At 38.4% G+C, this 19,263-nt stretch overlaps 1 protein-coding gene across 3 annotated transcripts in view; it reads left to right on the forward strand.

Moving 5' to 3' along the window:
* TRAPPC13 (trafficking protein particle complex subunit 13) overlaps positions 1-19,263 on the forward strand; it is a 36,210-nt gene that overhangs the window by 5,644 nt on the left and 11,303 nt on the right. For 2 of the 3 annotated variants that reach the window (XM_069096418.1, XM_069096419.1), the window contains exons 2-7: positions 2,155-2,223; positions 3,595-3,694; positions 8,373-8,457; positions 12,915-13,042; positions 14,632-14,704; positions 15,563-15,607. In XM_069096418.1, the coding sequence (XP_068952519.1) occupies positions 2,155-2,223; positions 3,595-3,694; positions 8,373-8,457; positions 12,915-13,042; positions 14,632-14,704; positions 15,563-15,607 (500 nt within the window). The remainder of the gene's footprint in view (positions 1-2,154; positions 2,224-3,594; positions 3,695-8,372; positions 8,458-12,914; positions 13,043-14,631; positions 14,705-15,562; positions 15,608-19,263) is intronic. The other variant, XM_069096420.1, reaches the window with a different exon arrangement.

Genomic DNA, 19,263 nt, shown 5'->3' on the forward strand with positions numbered 1-19,263 from the left:
TAATTCATATTCAAATATAGGTAAATAGTTGGGGAGCACACAGTATGATTTGCAAAAGCAGTATTGTTAAATTGTTTGTTTTTTTTTTAAAGCAATTGGGGTTAAGTAACTTGCTCAAGGTTACACGGCCAGTTATTATTTCTGGGTGTGGTGCTGAGTATCTGAGCCCGGATTTGATCCGGGTCATCCTGACACTGGAGCCAGTGCTCTTACTCGCTGAGCCACCTGGCCGCCCCTAAGCAATTGGGGTTAAGTAACTTGCTCAAGGTTACACGGCCAGGTGTTTCTGGGTGGGTGCTAAGTGTCTGAGCCCGGGATTCAATCTCCAGGTGTTCTCAACACTGGAGCCGATGCTCTTACTCGCTGTGCTACCTGGCCGCCCCTAGTATTGTTAAATTGTAACCAGCCAGATAGCCAACCCAGTATGCCATGGAATTTGTCTATATTTAATTTTACTGATATCACTGTTAGTAGCAGACTAGGATGTATATAATCACAAAGTTACCACCCTTTAATAACCTTTAGTTTAAAATGACTGAAGAGACAATGGCGGATTAGAAGCAGGACCTCCCTGCTGCTCCAGCTTCCACCTTCCCCAATCCATGTTAAAAGGGGACTCTAAACAAACTTTGGAGCTGCAGAACCCACAAAATGACACAGAGAAGCTAACCTCCCACTGAGGACAGCAGGGCAGGCCAGCAGGAATCCGCCATCACAGTGTTCTGGGAGCCAAGCCCAGACCCACGCTGAGGCTTTAGCCCCAGGGCGGGCCTGACCAGCTGTTGCCAAAGGGACTCCAGAACTGCAGCAGCTCTGGCCATTTCCAGATTTATCAACACACAGATGCTAAGGACAAAGTGAGAGTGCAGTCTGGACTTTGGGACCAGTAAGTGGGAGTGCGTGGCTTTTGCCCCCCAGGGCGAGAAGCCACTGAGGCACCAGCACAGCCAGCCAGCACCACATGGCAGATTCAGCTCCTGGTCTCCAGAGTGTAGAGGGACCAAGCACCAGTCTGAGGGGTAATCTTGCTTTAACCCACTTGGATCTGGATTGCAGTCTAGGGTAGAGGTCCTGAGGTGTATGTCTAGCTTGCCAGAGAGTGTGGCGACCTCAGAGGGGGTACCCATCTAATACCTCCGGCAACTGAGAAAACCCCAGCATTTGGGACGAAAGCTCCCCTGTCTGGTGGCAGAGTTCTACTGTCGCAAAAACCCCGAGGGGTCAAGTGACTGAGGGGCAACATGACCAGGCAAAGGAAACAAAGGAGACAGAAGATTCCAACATTAGACTCCTATTTGAGGGACAAAAAAGGAGCAAAGCATGGAACAGGAGGAAGACAGTGAAGTCAGAACTCCTGCACTAAAAGCTTCAAAGGAAAATACGAGCTTATTTTCCTTAAACTGAGCTTCAATCAGCCTCTGCATCTTCAGTCTACTGTTCCTACTTCTGTCTGACAAGACCAGGAAGAACACATATTCCACATGTCCTTCAAATTCTAGAAAATTAGTCTTATGTCCTCCACTAAATCTTCTTTTATCCAAAGTAAATACTTATATTTCTTTCACAGTGTCCTCAAGTAGCATGGTTTTCTAGTCTCATGCCACACTGGTCTCTGTTTGGGCACTCTCCAGTCTGTCATCTCTTACCTAAAATAGTATCAACCAAAACTGAACACAGGACCATAGCTGTGATGTGTACAGTGGAACCATCATTGTCATATCCTTCCTTCTGAATACTATACTTCTATTAACTCTAAGATTGTGTTCAACTTTTTGAGTACCTTGGCACAATGTTGCCTCACTCTGCATCCCATCCATAAGTATTTTCACAAATATTGTCCAACCACACCTCCCCTTAATCTGTGTGGTTTTTTTAATCAAAGTTTAAGTAATTTACATTTATTGTATATATGTGTGTATATAAAACCTATTACATTTCATCTTAATAGATCCAGCCCATTATTCTACCCAGCTGAAATGTCTTTGACTTGTTACTGTCATCCAGAAGTTCACTATTCATTCTTTAAGAAGTTTTCACTAGATTAGGTCTGAAGCCTAAACAGCAGTCGCCAGTACTTGGAAATATTAACCCAGGTTGTTAATGACATTGTCGATTTTTCTTTTACTTTTCTTTTTTTGCTCTCTGAATTTACAGTGATGAGATTGACTAAGCCTACTTTATTCACCAATATTCCAGTAACATGTGAAGATAGAGACTTGCCAGGTACGTCATAGGATGTTTATGCATGTTACTCTATCCTGTCTGTATCTAAAGAAATTGGCATTTATATTGGGGCGGCCAGGTAGCACAGCGAGTAAGAGTACCGGCTCCACTGTTGAGAAGACCTGGAGATCGAATCCCGGGCTGAGACACTTAGCACCCACCCAGAAACACCTGGCCGTGTAACCTTGAGCAAGTTACTTAACCCCAATTGCTTAGGGGCGGCCAGGTGGCTCAGCGAGTAAGAGCACCAGCTTCAGTGTCGGGATGACCTGGATCAAATCCGGGCTCAGATACTCAGCACCACACCCAGAAATAACTGGCCATGTAACCTTGAGCAAGTTACTTAACCCCGATTGCTTTAAAAAAAAAAAAAAGAAATTGGCATTTATGGTTTTTGTGCTTGAATCCTTGCTGAAACGTTACAAACCCAGGTTCTATGTTAATTGCCTAGATTACCTCACATGTTGCCTCATCATCAACAGTTTGTAGTGCTAACCTGAAAGTGACGTGAATTTTAGTTTAAGTGTATATGTATGCGCATTTTATGATAGTTAAATAATAAAACTTTCGCTTTAAGTATTCCAAATTAAAGACTTTTCAGGAATTCAAACTAGAGCTTTCCTTTTGGCACTATTGGGTTTACTATACTATGTCATCAGTATATGATACTCTGCATTAGAAATGTCTTCATTTAGAAAAATGTCCAACCTTTAAGTACAGAACTTTTAAAAAACGTATTGAGGATATCAAAGATTAGAAATTAGAATGCTGTAAAAATACAGATTATAGGAGGAAATTATTATTTAATTTCTTCTATTCCTATAATGGTCTTTGCTTCCAGTCTATTTTGACAAATTCACGACATTTAATCCAGAATACATTTGTAACTAAACTTATTTTTTAAATGCCAACTGTGTAAAAGTTTGCAGTTATATATGAGTGTTAGTGCCCAAACAGGGAATGAACTCAGAATAGATAGAATGCTCATAAATAAATAGAGCTCAAGGTAGTGGCAGCACAGTAACATGAATCTTAAATCTGAATGTGATTATGTTTTCACTAGAAAAGTGTTATATTTTTTACTTTGGATAATAGCATATCATAGCTGAATCCTTTAGAAATCAGCTAGGCTAAACCACTTATTTTACAGATAAGGAAATTGAGGCCTGAAATGTACATGACTTATCTGTTGTCACATATGAAAAGTAATTTCTCCTAGAGAGTATTCTGGTCTCTCTCTTATGGGTAATATTTAAAGGTATGAAAGACACCTTTGTAAATTTCCTATCAGACATTATCTTGCCTTAGTCACATCTTTGAATTAAATTTATATATACAGCAGGTGTTAGAAATATGTTTATATTGCTACAGGAGATCTCTTTAATCAGCTCATGAAAGATGATCCTTCTACTGTAAATGGTGCAGAAACTTTGATGCTTGGAGAAATGTTGACCTTGCCTCAGAACTTTGGGTAAGAGTTAAATTTTCAGATAAAGCATATAGAGAGCCTGAGTTTGTGAACTTTGCCAACTATTCTACTACTCTCACTTCCCTGCCCTAGTAAATACTACTAACCTAACATCTTTTAGGACTGAATTGTTTGTCAATAGATTTCTACCCCAAAGATTCACCAGTATGCATTCACTACTACCTACCTGTAATTTAGGAACCAGGATAGTTAACCATGTGAAAATTCTACTCTGTAGCCTCTGTGGCACCATGAAATCTAACAGCAATAATTATTGAGCTAGTTAAACATGGTCTTGGTCTGAAAGGAACTCATGTTCATAGGCAGGATTTATATGATAAAATAAACAAATAGCATTTTAATGTGGTATATAGCATATGCCAAAGAAAGGGAAATATTTTGCAGTGTTAGTTTAGATTTATAGAATGTGATCATAAGATAGTACTTCTGGATGCATGGAAATACAATTTTTTAAAAATTGTGCCATTTCATTTGTTGTAGATAATACTTACCCTGAGATAGAGTACAACACCTCTGTAACTTAGTAAAAGTCTTCATGAATAACTATGGTCTTCAAAATCCATCTCTTTATGGGACCAGCCTTTAAAGATGAGCCTCACTAAACTTTGCTAGGCTGGCCCTGAGACAGCAAACATAGAGTATAGCCCTGAGACTCAGAGCCTTTCCTGCTTCTTAGAACGTGCTAAAGGTTTATTGTCCTCAAAGAGCCTTCCAGAATCCAGAGACACAGCCATACCATCACCAATTGCCCTTTGGACATTACAGACTAGATGTTATATTGGCATCTTAAATACAACACGTCCAAAACAGCTTATTACATTTTCTCCAAAATCTTCCCTTCTTCCTAACTTTCCTATTACTGTCAAAGTCACCATCAGTCACCTAGGCTTACAACATCAGGGTCATCATCTCTTCACTCACATTCATGCCACATATCCAGTCTTTCGTCTGACCTGGTCTTTCTACCTTTAGATCTCTCCTATACATTTCCTTCTCCCCTCTTAGACAGCTGTCACTGGAGACCAGGCCCTTGTCACGTCACATCACACCTTGTTTAGACTATTTCAGTAGCCTTCTAATTGGTTTCCCTACCTAATTGTCCTTCTTTATTCCCTCTGCTGTCCAATCCATCTCCACTCAGCTGCTAAAATGATTTTCCTAAAGTGCAGGTATGACTGTGTCACCTCCTCAGTAAATTCTAATGGCTTCTTTTTGCTTTTAGGATCAAATGTAAAGTCCAGTGTGTTTTTTTCCAATCTAGCTAGCTCTTTTCTACCTTTCTAATCTTCAGCAGCAAGTTGTATCCGCTGGTATTTATCAAGCACCTGCTGTTTGCCAGACACTATACTAAGCACTGATGATACAAAGAAAGGCAAAGGACAGCCCCTGCTCTAAAGGAGCTCACCTTCCAATAGTAGAAGCAGCATGCACAAAACTATATACAAGTAAAGATGACCCATTGGAAAGCACCAACATTAAGGAGGAGTAGGAAGGGCTTCCTGCAGAGGGTGGAACTTTGCAGAGACTTGGAGGCAGGGGGACAGCTGGTGAAAATGCCTGGAGTCAGGATCTCAGATGTCATATGCAAAGAACAGCAGGAGCCATATCTTTAGATTGCAGAGTGAATGGGAAAGGGAGGAACAGTAAGGTAGGAAGAGGACAGGATCTGAAGGACTTTTAAGAGCTAAACCGAGGGTTTTCTTTTTGATCATGAAGATCATAGAGAACCACTGGAGCAGACTGACAAGAGAGGCGACATGGTTAGACTTGGGCTTTAGGAAGTTTAGTTTGGCAGCCACGTGGATGGATTGGAGTAGGGAGAGGTATAAGGCAAGGAGAGTAGCCAGAATTCCCTTGCAATAGTCCATGTATGAAATAATGAAGGCCTATAGCAGATCGTGGCCTTTGTCAGGGGAGAGAATTGGGAGATGTATAGGAGAGATGTTGTGAAGGTAGGGTTTTGCAACAGATTGGGGGGGTGAGAGCATGTGTGGAATTGAGGATAAAATCAAGGTTGCAAAGCTGGCTGACTGAGGGTGGTGGTATCCTCCACAGTGATAGGAAAGTAAGGAAGAGAGGAGGGTTCCAGTGGAGAGATAACGAGTTGGGTTTGGGACATGTTTAGTGTAAGGTGTCTGTGATGCTGTCCAATAGGCAGTTGTAGATTTGAGGTCAGAAAAGAGGTTAGAGCTTGGCAAACGGATCTGAGAACCATCAACGTAAAGATGATCATGGAGTCCATGGGAGCTGATGAGGTCACCAAGCTGAAATAGTCTAGAGGGAGAAGAAGAGAAGGCCCAGGACAGAGCCTGGGCAGATACCCACAGTTAGTGGGTGTGACCTGGGTGAAGATCCAGCAAAGGAGACTGAGAAGGAGCAGTTAGGCAAGTTGGTGGAACACGAGGAGAGAGTCATCATGAAAACCTGGAGAGAAGAGAGTATAAAGGAAAAGAGGCTAATTGGCAGTGTCAGAGGATGCAGAGAGGTCAGGAAGGATGAGGATTAAGCAAAGGCCTTTTATATTTGTCATTTAACTTTGGAGGAGAGTGCCAAATGGATTATTAAATTTTTAGTGTGAAGATTTCACTTCAGTAATCAGGGCTTGATTTATTGTTTTGTTATTGTCTAGACTTAAGAAATTGATGGAAAAAATGTTAATAATGTAACTTAAAAGTGTGTCATGGCTCATTTTTTCCCCCAGAGAGTTGGTTGTGAAACAATTTACCAGCATATCATTGCTTTAGAGAGAGCAGTTTCAATCAAATAATGTGCTAAGAAGCCAGGCTATAAAGAGGTAAGTGTGTGAGAGGAAAGGAATTAGAACCACTAATTATAGGCCTTTTCAGGTAGTTTAACCACAAAGAGAAGGAGAAACAGAGTGATAGCTAACTGGAATGGCGGACCCAAGTGAGAGCTTTTTGAGGATAGGAGAAACATGGGCATAATTGTAGGCAATAGGGAAATACCCAGTAGACAAAGATTAGTGAGACATTTTGGTTGATAGAGGGGATAATCTGCCAGAGAAGATGAGATTGACTGGGATCAAAGGTACATGTAGAGGGATTTGTCTTAGCAAGGCAAGGGCCCCCTCCTTATGTGAGACAGGGGTGAAGGAAGAGATAGAAGCTGAAAGCATATATGTAATGTGAGATGAGAGCAGATAAGAAGCCCTTAGCAAATGGCCTCAATTTTTTCAGTGAAATATGAGTCAGGGTTCTCATTTGAGAGGGTGAGGGAAGGGGGAGCCATGAGAGCTTCAAGAAGGGATGAAAACTTGAGGAAAGTTTGTGTTGAGTGGATTAGGGAGATGTAGGATTACTTTTCAGAGAAGTAAAAGCAGTGAGGGCCCAGTTGAGATTATGTAACATAAATTTGTTGTGGATCCAGTCAGCAGAGTTTCATGATTTTCTTCAGCTTTGTTTAGCAGCACTTGGGTAGGTGTGAAGGCAGAAGTGGCTAGAGTAATCCAAGACTGAAGCCTAGTGGGACAAGCTCTTTGATAAGATGAGGGGGCAAAGGACTTAAGAGAACAGCATAGGGTTGAACTAGTTCACTCCGGTCAAGATGGGGAAGAGAAGATAGTGTAGCCAGTGCAGGGGGGATGGCATGGGAAAGAACTAAAGGCGTGAAGGTCATGGGGAGCACAAAGCACAGGGTTTGAGGTTCCAAAGGCAGGAGAGGAGGATTTCAGAGTTCATCAACGGGGGCTTGGACATCACCTTACTCTACATATGCTATGATCCTACCACACTGGCCTACTTGATGTTCCTCATGAGAGATGAGATGATCTGATCTCTCCCCTCCAGGCATTGGCATTGACTGCCTCCTGTAATTGGAATGTTACCCCCTTCACCTCCAAATCCTGGCTTCCCTGGTTTTTCTTCAAGATTCGCCTTACATCCTGATGCTTTTTGATGGAAGCCTTTATGTGGCCTTTATGCTACCAGTCCCTTCCCTCTGAGACTTGCTTCCATTTACACTGTAGATATCATATATGTCCATAATTGTTTACATGTTGTCTCTATCATTAAAATGTAAACTTATGGGGAGCAGGAACCAGGTCTTTGTCCCCAGCACTTAGCATGGTACCTGGCACATGGCAAGTGATTAATATATATTTATTGACTGATCTTATGATGACATAATTTGAAACTGTGATGAAGTCTCAGGATAGGATTATTAGTGGAAGACTTGGATTTATATTCAAGCCAAAAAAAAAGAAGCTTATAAAGAACAAATCCAGTTTTATTTTTACTGGACAGAAATTTACTCATGAATTAAGTAAAGAAAAGTTAAAAATGCATATGATGCCTTGAAGGTCAGTAACTTAGTAGAGGCATAAAATCATTTCAGAAATCGAAAACTTCATTTCTTTGCCCCTTTCAGGCATAGTCGTAGGACAATTGGCAGGATCTGATTTCAGTTACTACCATTGTGGCTAGAGAGAAGAATAACTTTGTAAATCGGCAAAGGGCCAAACTATATAATATTTCATAGCTTAACTCAATATTTTAAATGACACCAGGACATAAGTGAGTGCAGGAGCAGTGTTGTTTATGGCCAGCCAGCATCCCTCAGTGAAGGTTTCCCAACTCCTTGTGCTGATGTACAGTTTGGCTTGAAGCAGTTTACTTCCTAAATGATGATTTTCCTTTGGCAGAAACATATTTTTGGGAGAAACCTTTTCCAGTTATATCAGTGTTCACAATGATAGCAACCAGATTGTAAAGGACATATTGGTAAAGGTAAGTAACATTTTGATTCTGAATGTTTTCAAGGAAGAGTCTATTTTCCTGTCTTTTCACCTGTTTCCTTTGTTATAAGTATGCTTTAGAAATCTCAGTATCACCCCAGTCCTAAAAAACTTAGGGACTGATTTGTAGAGGAAGCTTCTAGAGGACACTGTGCCACAGTAGAAGATGTGCTGAACTGGAGACTGGGAGACCTGGGTTTGAGCCCCAACTCGGCCTCTAACTAGCCAAGCAATCTTGGCAAGTAGCTTAATCTTTCTGGCCTCATTTTTCTCTGAAAAATGAAGACATTGGACAAGATGATCTGTAAGGGTTCTTTGTAGTTCTGGAACTCTCGGTATTTGGAAGTAGAACTTGATCTGGACTTTAAAGGAAGGGTTGGACTTAGGCCAATAGATGAGAAGAAAGAGGGCATTCCAGAAAAGCAGGAGGAGAGTTGCAGCGATGCCTCTGATGCCTTGAGTTCTCCTTCACCTCTCTGGGTCTCCTTCCTGTTCTGTTGACTGAGGATTGAGCCTCAGAAAGTTGTACCTCAGACAGGAATTTAGGGATTAACTCCAGTTAATTATCTCTAAACCCTCTTTATTCCAAACTTCCAGGCCACCACAAGCCATGTTTGAATCTTTCTCATTAGAATAAAAACACCAACCAAGGATCCTCGTCTTCCTATATACACAAAAGGAAAATAACGATAGTCATAGAGGGTTAGAGGTAGAAGCAGCCGTAGAGATCAGTTAGTCCAGTTGCTTCATTTTACAGATGAAGAAACTGAGGCCTGGAAAGAGTCCTCATTATGATTCATCCAAGGTCACACAGCTAGCAGAGTTAGGTCTCAGCCTGAGTCTGCAGATGCCCAATATAAGATTCATTCTACAATTTGCAGGTACCTTACACCAGATATGGCATGCCTTCTCTAGGTCTGCTGCCCCACAGGACAGCAGTTTTAATTTAACCAGTTAAGTTGCCAGATACTATGCTAGACACTGAGGATACAAATACAATGAATGAAAGAGTCCTTAATAGCAAGGACTTGCTGCCAAGTACCTAGATAGAAAACTTAGGGGTGGGGTGTAATAGCAGTCAATTCGGTGAAGGCCCCCAGAGTTCTGAAGTAACCCATAGTATATTAACAAGGGGCTAGTTTAAATGCTCAGCACTGGGTGGGCTATGATGAACATGAACAGCGCCATGATCTGACTAGGCAGTGCTTCTAACCATGCCTCAGTAGCCCATAGAAAGATTGGATGCCAAAGGTTTATGGCAGCAGTAGAGGAGAGGGATGTGAGCAGGCTGCCACTGATGCAGTGATGGGGTCTAGCATATTGGAGAGCCTAGGAAAGAACAGCTCAGGTATTACTGGGTTTGAAATTTGTTAAGTTCCAGCCTCCTTTTCCCCAAGTTCACTTCTTAACTGAAATCAGGAAGTCACAAAAGAGAATCAGTTTGTGTGTTTGGGAAAGGGAAGGAGGGAGGAAGGTCATAGATGAAAAATTCCTTTTAGTTTAAAAGAAGTGGTTGTGGGGTGGCTAGGTGGCACAGTGAATAGAACACCAGCCCTGGAGTCAGGAGGACCTGAGTTCAAATCCGGCCTTAGACATTTAACACAAAACTAGCCGTGTGACCTTGGGCAAGTCACTTAACCCCAGTCGCCCTGCCCTCCCACCTCCAAAAAAAGGGGGGGTGGGATAAAAGAAGTGGTTGTTACCTTGAAAAATCAAGGAGATCCATTGGACATGCTTCTTGGTATCAGACCTGGGGCACAAAGGGAGGAATTTTTAAAATTCTAGGAAAGGATCTATTGCCTTACCTGTCCCTTCTTTAATTCTCAAACAAAGGGAGAGGGGCAGGGGAGATGAATGGTTAGGTTGGTTTATAGATTAATGATAAATAATAGGTCATGTGGAAAAGAGATAGAGATGTTTGTTTTCATCCTGGATATCATTAAATAAAATTTTCCTAATTCATATCAAAAATGAAAATTAAGATTCATTATGATGCCCTTAAGTCCCTGCAAGGTCATGAAGTGGCTTCAGAGAATCCTCAAAGGAGGTGGCTAGGTGGCACAGTAAATACCAGCCCTGGAGTCAGGAGGACCTGCGTTCAAATCCGGCCTTAGACATTTAACACAAAACTAGCCATGTGACCTTGGGCAAGTCACTTAACCCCAATTGACCTACCTTCCCCCCTCCAAAAAAAAAATCCTCAAAGAATGACTATATGATGTTCTTAATATTATGATGTTGTATTTTAATTCTTTTGAAATGAATAAATCACATGTAAAAAAAGAAATATTAGATGCAAGACACGTCGTTTTCTTGAGGTAGACACATATGAAGACACCTTAAGAAACAGGATATATCAGGACTTTATTCTACAGGTATTGGAGAACGAAAAGCTACTGGCAAAGAGGGTAATGTATACAAAGTAATGTTTTAAGAAAAGTCATTTTTTCAGCAGTTGTGTTTGAAGGGACCAGCAAGGAAATAATTAGATTATCTCAGGAGTGAAGTAATATTACTCCCAGACTTACAACATTATTTCAAAGTAGTTTATTATCTACTATCTCATAGTATAGGGAAAAGAAATAGAAGAATAGATCAGTGGAGTAGAATGAATATACCAGACATCCAATCAAATGTATGCAAAAGATGAGAGTTTCATAAATCCTTAGAAAATAATAACTGAAGGAAGGATTCATTATTTAACTTGAAATGTTGGTTGGATTTGACTTAAACCTTTGAAAACTATGGAAAATGTGAAAGAAAATTGAATAAAGTATCTCATTTGTGGAGGGCAAATGAACTTCTTTGAATTCAATACTTCAAGGAAATAAATTAGTAGGAACAAGATCAATGTGCTCGACTACATTAAAAAAAATTCTGTACAACAACAAATTCGAAAAAGGTTTTACACCAAATATGATAGTTAAAGCTGGATAATTAAAATAAATACAAATCCATTAAAAAAAAAGTCACAATGATAACTTACATTTCATAGTTGATAAGGCAATCTAGCAATATCCTATAAAAATTATCCCTTCCTTCATTTGACCAAGTAATTCAGTTATTGGGAGTATAACCTGAAAGTGTTATCAAAAACAAAAGAGCTATCTGTTAAGGAATTTTCATAGCCACATTATATGAAATTGTGAGAAAAAATTTTACCAGCTACAACCTAAGTACCCAACAATAGGGGAATAGTTAAATGGCACTGCATTAATGTAGTGAAATATTGTAATACAATTAAGACTGAGTAATGAGAACTGCAAAAAAAAAATTATGTAAAGATTTTTATGAAATAATTCAGAGCAAAAAAAAACAGACCCAGAAGAAAAGAACCCATACTAATTAAGACAATTGAGTAAAACCAATTGAGAATGAATGAACTGATGGAGACTTAGAGGAAGAAATTTAAAACATGTTGATACTTTGTGTTGAAATTGATTAATTTGAATATTAATAAGTATTTAGTAAGTTTGTTGGTTTTTATGTTTAGCACTGTTTCTAAAGCATCTAATTCATTTTTTTTAACTAGCACTACTTTGTATTTTAAATTAAATAAGATATATATGTACAGCATTATACAAACCTGAGAGTGCTAAGTAAATATCAGCTATTATTATTTTTGAAAATTCTTATTGTGTCTAAAGGACACAATTGTAATCAAGTATAAACAAATCAGGAACATAAAATCAGGACTTCCTTCAATGCATATTTGTTTACTTTAAAGTATAATTAGACTGCATTTATAGCCTCCCGATCATTTCATTTTCTTTTTCTTTTCCTATTTCCCTCTATAATATAATACCTCTACTTCAACCCAGCTGACTTACTCCCCATCCCCCAAAACACACTATGTCCCATCCTTTATTTTTGGTTATTCTGCCCACCTCTTTCCATCCATCCGTATCCTACTCCGCCTTCAAGAGAAAATTCAAAAGCTTTCCCTAACCACCTTTGCCAGAATTTCCCCTTTCTCTCTTTTCCGAAGTCCTCCAACACTCTTACCTCTGATTCGTTTGGTAATTACTGATTTGAGGCCCCTCTTGGATTCCTCTCTTCATCTAATATTTACATCTTTTGTTAAATTTTTTAATGTGTCGAAGCCTTGAGACTCTTACACTAGATGGTGAACTCTGCAAGGCCAGGGATCATCATTTCTGCTACTTGACTCTGTTCCATTCCATACTGCCAATAGATAAATAAATATTTTTCTATTACATTTTAACTTTGTGTATAGCAATGTGGGTGTATTTACATATAAACGATTTTGCTTTAAAATAATTGAAAAATCTAGGCCATGATAAAGAAATCTAGCCCTTGCTATTCTGGCTTTGACTTCATATATTTTACAAGCACAGTCCTCTTTAAAATGTCTGTTCTGAATAATTTTTAAAAGTTGAAATCTTAAAGTTGCATGTTGTCTTCTAAGGTTTTTCTTCCTCTTTAAAGGCTGATCTACAGACAAGTTCTCAACGTTTAAATCTTTCAGCTTCCAATGCTACAGTTGCAGAACTTAAATCTGATTGTTGTATTGATGATGTCATCCACCATGAAGTGAAAGAAATTGGAACACATATGTAAGGAATATTTAAATATAATCATCTATATGCATACACACATATGTATATTTTACATATATGTGTATATTATATATATCATTGTCTGAAATACTTTTTTATAAAACTTTTTACCTCATATGTTTAAAAAGTACTTTCTTTTTATGTGATAAAGAGTTAAATAACTGCATTTTTGTAATTACTTGCAAATCTAGTTAAAAACTTCCTCAAGAGACAATCTGAATTGAAGCAAGGTAGGAAGACAGAAAAATATGAGCAAGTGTGATTTTGTATTATATATGCATATAAGGATCTGACTTTTCTTGCCCTCGTGAAGCTTTTGTAGCCTGGGCTTATAACCAACATTTTAAAACTTTAATCATTAGCATTTAAGTCATTCCTGAGGTACACTAAGAGAATGTGCAGTAGGAGCTTTATAAGCTATAGTCAAAACTACCTTCCCTAAAGAACCTGAGCACCCTACTGCTTCTACTTAAGCAGCTCTTACAAAAGAAGCAAAAACCTTCCATACATTTTTGAGATGCTAATCCAGGAGTGGGAAACCTGCAGCCTGGGAGCCACATGTGTTCTTCTAGGTCCTCGGGTGAGGCTTTTTGACTGAGTCCAAGTTTTACAGAACAAATCCTTTTATTAGGGGGATTTATTCTGTGAAGTTTGGATATAGTCAAAGGGGTAACACTTGAGGACCTAGAGGGCCACAGGTTCTCCACCCCTGTGCTAATCGCTATATACCCTATTAGGTTCGGAATTAATTCACTGTTATATTCAATTCTTCATAGAAGTAAAACAGTTAATACAGATCTTTTGAAAACTTTGTAAAATGCTAATTACCTGCTATGCATGACTGTTACCTTGAAATAGACATATATTAAAGTCTCGTCCAAACACATAAAACAACTAAAGACAAGTGAGAAACCAAACAGAGGCAAACTCCAAAAGCTACTTTGTCCTATAACCTTTGCCTCTTATTTTTATGTGTGTGAATAAACATTTCCTTTTGCTCTGAGGCAAAAGTCTTAACTAATTATTAATGTTAGTCTTCTTTTTAAAAATTCTGGCCCTTTTAGGTTAGGATTGAAATTTGACTAAACGTTGTCAGAATTCTTTTTAATGTTTTAATTCTTAACTAAAGCATAAGAGTTACAGCTTTCTTCTGAGTCCTTTTGTACCTAACTTTTCTAATGACACACTGATGTCTTATTCTACAAAGTAAGGAATTTGAAGGGGGATTTAGGGAATAATGTATGGAGAATATCATCTCATTTTACTGAACGAAAATTTCTTGTGTGAAATAAAATCCTGATTGCTGAAGTATGAGATCTTTGCTATATTACCTTAGGCCAGTAACTCACCTGTCCAAGCCTTTTTCCTTACATATAAAATGAAGAAATTGACTGTCATCTAAGCTGCTCTAATTCTTTGATGTTAGCTCATGTAGGCCAAGAGAAGTGGAGATTTTACAATGGATATCACAAACCAAGATTAGGATAGAAGTGTTACATCTATTCCCTACATTTTAGAAGTGATTTTGAGGATCACACAATTGCAACTGGTTCAGAATTATTAAAGCAAGCATCTGTCTATTTCAGCTTGGTGTGTGCAGTCAGCTACACTACTCAAAGTGGAGAAAAGATGTACTTTAGAAAATTCTTCAAATTTCAGGTATTGCATTTAATTAAGATAAGCTATATAGCTATGAGATGCAGTAGCTTATTTCATACTGTAGACCCTATTACTCTGTAATGAATACAGATATGTTCAAAACAAAGTGAATAGTTTTCAGGCCTATTCAGAGCTGAAAAGGAAATAGGATTAAATTAAGCTGAATGAAAACAGAATAGCATGAGCAGTATTTTTATAGTGAAACTTCCAAAATTTTCACCCAAAGGCAGTGTTCTTGGTTGAGTATTCATGACAGATGTGGACACTCTGGACTGTAGCATAAAGAATGAACCAGGCCAAATAACATCTTGTATGATTTTTCTGTTTTTAATTTCTAGAAAACCATTTTGAAGTATAGGCATTTTTTCGGTTCCACTAATGTTTTTGGACGCCTGACCATAAGAGAAAAATCAACTCACTAGGAAAGATATTTGCCATTATTTTGCTAAAGCATCTCCTGGATAAATATAAACCTTCATGTCTTTTTTGCTATGGAGGGGTGAAATGATACTTTTTTTTTTCTTTTTGGAGGGCAATTGGGGTTAAGTGACTTGCCCAAAGTCACACAGCTTGTAAGTCTGTCAAGTGTCTGAGGCCGGATTTAAACTCAGGTCCTCTGACTCCAGGGCTGGTGCTCTCTTCACTGCGCCACCTATCCACCCCAGAAATGATGCTCTTTTAACAGTATGTACTTAGGATTTTCCTTTTCAAGCATCCTGAGAGCCTTTCTCATTTAAAATTTTTAAGAGTTTTTAAAACATTTTATACTTAGAGATTCATGATTCATTTTTATACTATAACAGCATTCTTTGAAGTGCAGAAAATACAAATCCCTGTCTATGTGCTTTATTTGATCAGGTTCTTAAACCTTTAGATGTGAAAACCAAGTTTTATAATGCAGAGGTAAGTATTGAATTTCTTCCCCAAGATATTTAGTATTTAATGAGATATTTTTCCAATTAAATATCAAGATCTTGTTTATTTTTTTTTAAATCATAGGTTTCCTTTTCCCTCACTCCTCCAAAAAATTACTAATTAAAAATTACTATGCATGTGAAAAATGAGTTAACAGTTTAATCAGTAGATAAAATTAATTAGATATTAAGCCTCATCTAATCAACTATTCTCCTCATTTTTAACCTAAATGTTGAAGGGCTATCTGCAATAGGATTTATACAACCTTCATTTTCAATGTTTTTTATTTCCTTTTCATTAAATGCCTGTCCTATAATTCTCCTTAGTCATTGTTATTTAAAATAGTATTACTACCTACTAACTTTTGTTAGAACCTAGCAAACACTTTAGGGTATAAAAAAAGAACTAGATAGAGCCTTGCCACATTGACTTCTCCTATTAACTTCCTGCATAAATTGGCCACAAAGCACATAAGAGAGTTTGAACTGGAAAGTTGAATGGCTGTTAGGTTTAATTAAGCCTGTTGTTCTTGATAATTGTTTCAAAGGTTCCCTGAAGAAAGTAAGATCAATCAAGTGGAAAAGTCCAGAGAGCTGCTTTTAGGTTAGATGACCTATGGAAAACTAAAACTGACCAAAGATGAGGCCAGTAGAATCTATGGAGAAGTACTTGTATTCACTCACTGGACCCCATTAATTCAATCTCAGTTTTATTATGCTACAAGTCCTTCTGGTCTCTAGATATTAGGAAGTTCCATTTAACAGTGAAAGAAATCTTAACATGATGAGTATAATATTGTAGTGACTACCTTGAAGAACTCCTACATTTTGGATTTTAGAATATCCATCTAATGTCTAAATATTCCAATATTTAGAATATATCCATTGTTCTAAAACCTGACCAAAAATTCCCAACTAATTTTTTAATATCATCAACACATATTTCTTGAATACAGCATAGCACTGGGGATATAACAATATGGTGACCATATTTTATGAACTGAAAATCAGAACAAGTAGTTTGACAGGATATTTGTTTTACTGAGCCTCATTAAAAAGTACATTTTATTTTCATAAAATCAGGGACTATTCTTGAAAACTTGGGACTTATGCCCATAGGGAGGATTTCAAATATAATTAACAAGAGCAATTTATTAAAAAAATAAAAAGATATTAAGTGCCGAGCAGGTGATAGGGATAATAAAGCCTGTAGGGATCAGAAATGGTTGGGTCAGTCAGTGGAATCATGAAATCCAGTTATGGAAAAAAATGGGGTTTTCTCTGGACCTTATAAGAAGCATTGGATATAGATGAGAAGAGGAAGGAGACCATTTAAAACAAAGAGAATGGTATGAGGAAGAACAGAACGGTGAGAATGCATCTAGTGTGTTCGGGAATCGTGAACAGAGCATTTTAGCTAGAATGCAGAGTTCAGGTGTAGGGGGAGAGGTTTGGAATACAACTGATGGTATTTAATTGTTATTTCTTCTTGGGGAATTGTGGCTCCAGCGTTCTTATAATTAATCACATGCCATGAAATAATCATATCCTCTAACCTTTCAACTTAATTAAATTTAAAATACTCAAATCTCTCTGTCTTTCTCTGAATCTCTCTCTCTCTCTTTCTCCCTTCCCCTCTTTCTCCCCCTTCCCCTCTCCCTTTCTCCTCTCTCCTTCTTTTACCCCTTCTCCATTCCCTGCCCCCCATCTCCCTCTGCCTTACCATTCTCCTGGTTGAAGATTCATACACAGTTAAAAAGAAGCAAAAATGTCTTAAAAGAGTAGATTTCTTATGGAAGCACAAGAATCATAAGTTCAAAGCTAAAAAAGGAACTTCCACTGGCATTTAATGCAACTCCCTCATTTTATAATGAGTAAGCAAAGCCTTTTTTAGGGTGCGCATATTTGCATTTTTGTGAATACAATGATTTGGCTATAAGAATGTTTTCAGGTGATGGCACTGGGTTTAGTTTCCATCATTAAAAGTGATAAATCACTAACGTTCTTCTTAAGAGTTTGAATATAGTTTGAATCCCAGCTCTGGTACTTAATTTCTTTCCAGGACCTTGGGTACATCCCATAACCCTTCAAGCCTCTTTTTCCTCATCAGTGAAATGAAGAGATTGGACTAGATGATGCCTAAAATACTTTCAGCTGTAACCTTATAATCCTATACACATAATTCTAAACCTAAAGTTTTCTGACAAGTATTAATTTTGAAATTTTGTAATAACTTTTTTTTAACCAGACCTGAGGTTTTATTAGAATAGGACCACCCCCCTGGGGCGGCCAGGTAGCACAGCGAGTAAGAGCACCGGCTCCAGTGTTGAGAACACCTGGAGATCGAATCCCGGGCTCAGACACTTAGCACCCACCCAGAAACACCTGGCCGTGTAACCTTGAGCAAGTTACTTAACCCCAATTGCTTTTAAAAAAAATTAAAAAAAAAAAAAGAATAGGACACCCCCTCCCCCCCAAAAGGGAAAACTATAACAATACAATTAACCCCTTCCCTGTAACTAACGACTTAGAAAGTTGCCCAGGACACCAAAGTGTCCAATGACCATGTCATGGACCACGTAGCTCTATGTGTCAGAGGCACTTCTTGAACCTAAGACTTCCTCATTGAGGCCAGGTCACTAGTCATTATACCATGCCCCTTAAAACCTTAAATTCTTGAATGTACATATTTCTTTTGAGCACACCACTACCAGAGAGCGAGCAACTTAGGAGCTCATTAGTCATTTTCCTGGCATTTAGTTTTGACTTTTAGGTATCGAATGCCCAGTCAATGATACCCCACTCCATAGCTGACATTGACTGGAAATGAGGATAGTCATGAAATGACAGTATTGGTGTCATGAGAACTGTCGTATTCCTGCCAGTGTTGTATAGCATGTGGTTTTCTCCCATGCCTTCCCCACCCCTAGCCCAGTAACTTGCTCCTCCTGTGCTGAGATCCTGGCCCAGGGATACCTCATTATCCTTATATTTGTCTAAAATGTGATCTAGAGAGGTTTTTCCCCAGTAATTATATATTATATTAGCCTGTGTGAATAAACAGCAGGAAGAGAAGCCTTAAGAGCAGTCTAGTAATAGTCTTACAGGTTTTGAAAGGCCCCTGCACAAAATAGCGACCTCTGTCTCTGCTGAGGGCAGAGAAAGAACAAGTAAACTTGAGCTGTAACATCTTCATGATGTGTAGATATGGAAGGAAAGATCATTAAATTATGAGAGGTTTTGGAATCAAGTAAGGTCTTCAAACATCAAATCTGAGATAAAAGGTAGTCTGATAAATCTTCCTAGTTAAGATCTCCTGGTGCTAAAGAGTCTATAATTCTAGAAGGTAACAAATGAAATGCTATCTCTGAAGGCCTTTGAATTCTTTCCAAAGTACACAATATAAATTCAAGTTGTTCTGTTAATTCTTTATCATTGAATTAAACTGTGTCAGTTTTAACAGTCTCATTAAATCTAAGGGAGAGACATTTTACCAAAGTCCGGCTCCTTCACACCCGTGCAATCCCTCCTTCCCCCCCATTCAAGTCAGGAAAACTTACTAAAGTATAAAGTAATAAAATATGATCTCACAGCAGCTCTCCCCATAGAAGTACCCCTATCATATCATTGGCATTTAACTTTACC

This window comes from Petaurus breviceps, unplaced genomic scaffold (assembly GCF_028583685.1).
Source record: "Petaurus breviceps papuanus isolate PSGF00001 unplaced genomic scaffold, PetGlider_PUasm1.0 229, whole genome shotgun sequence".
NCBI classification, from domain to species: Eukaryota; Metazoa; Chordata; class Mammalia; order Diprotodontia; family Petauridae; genus Petaurus; species Petaurus breviceps.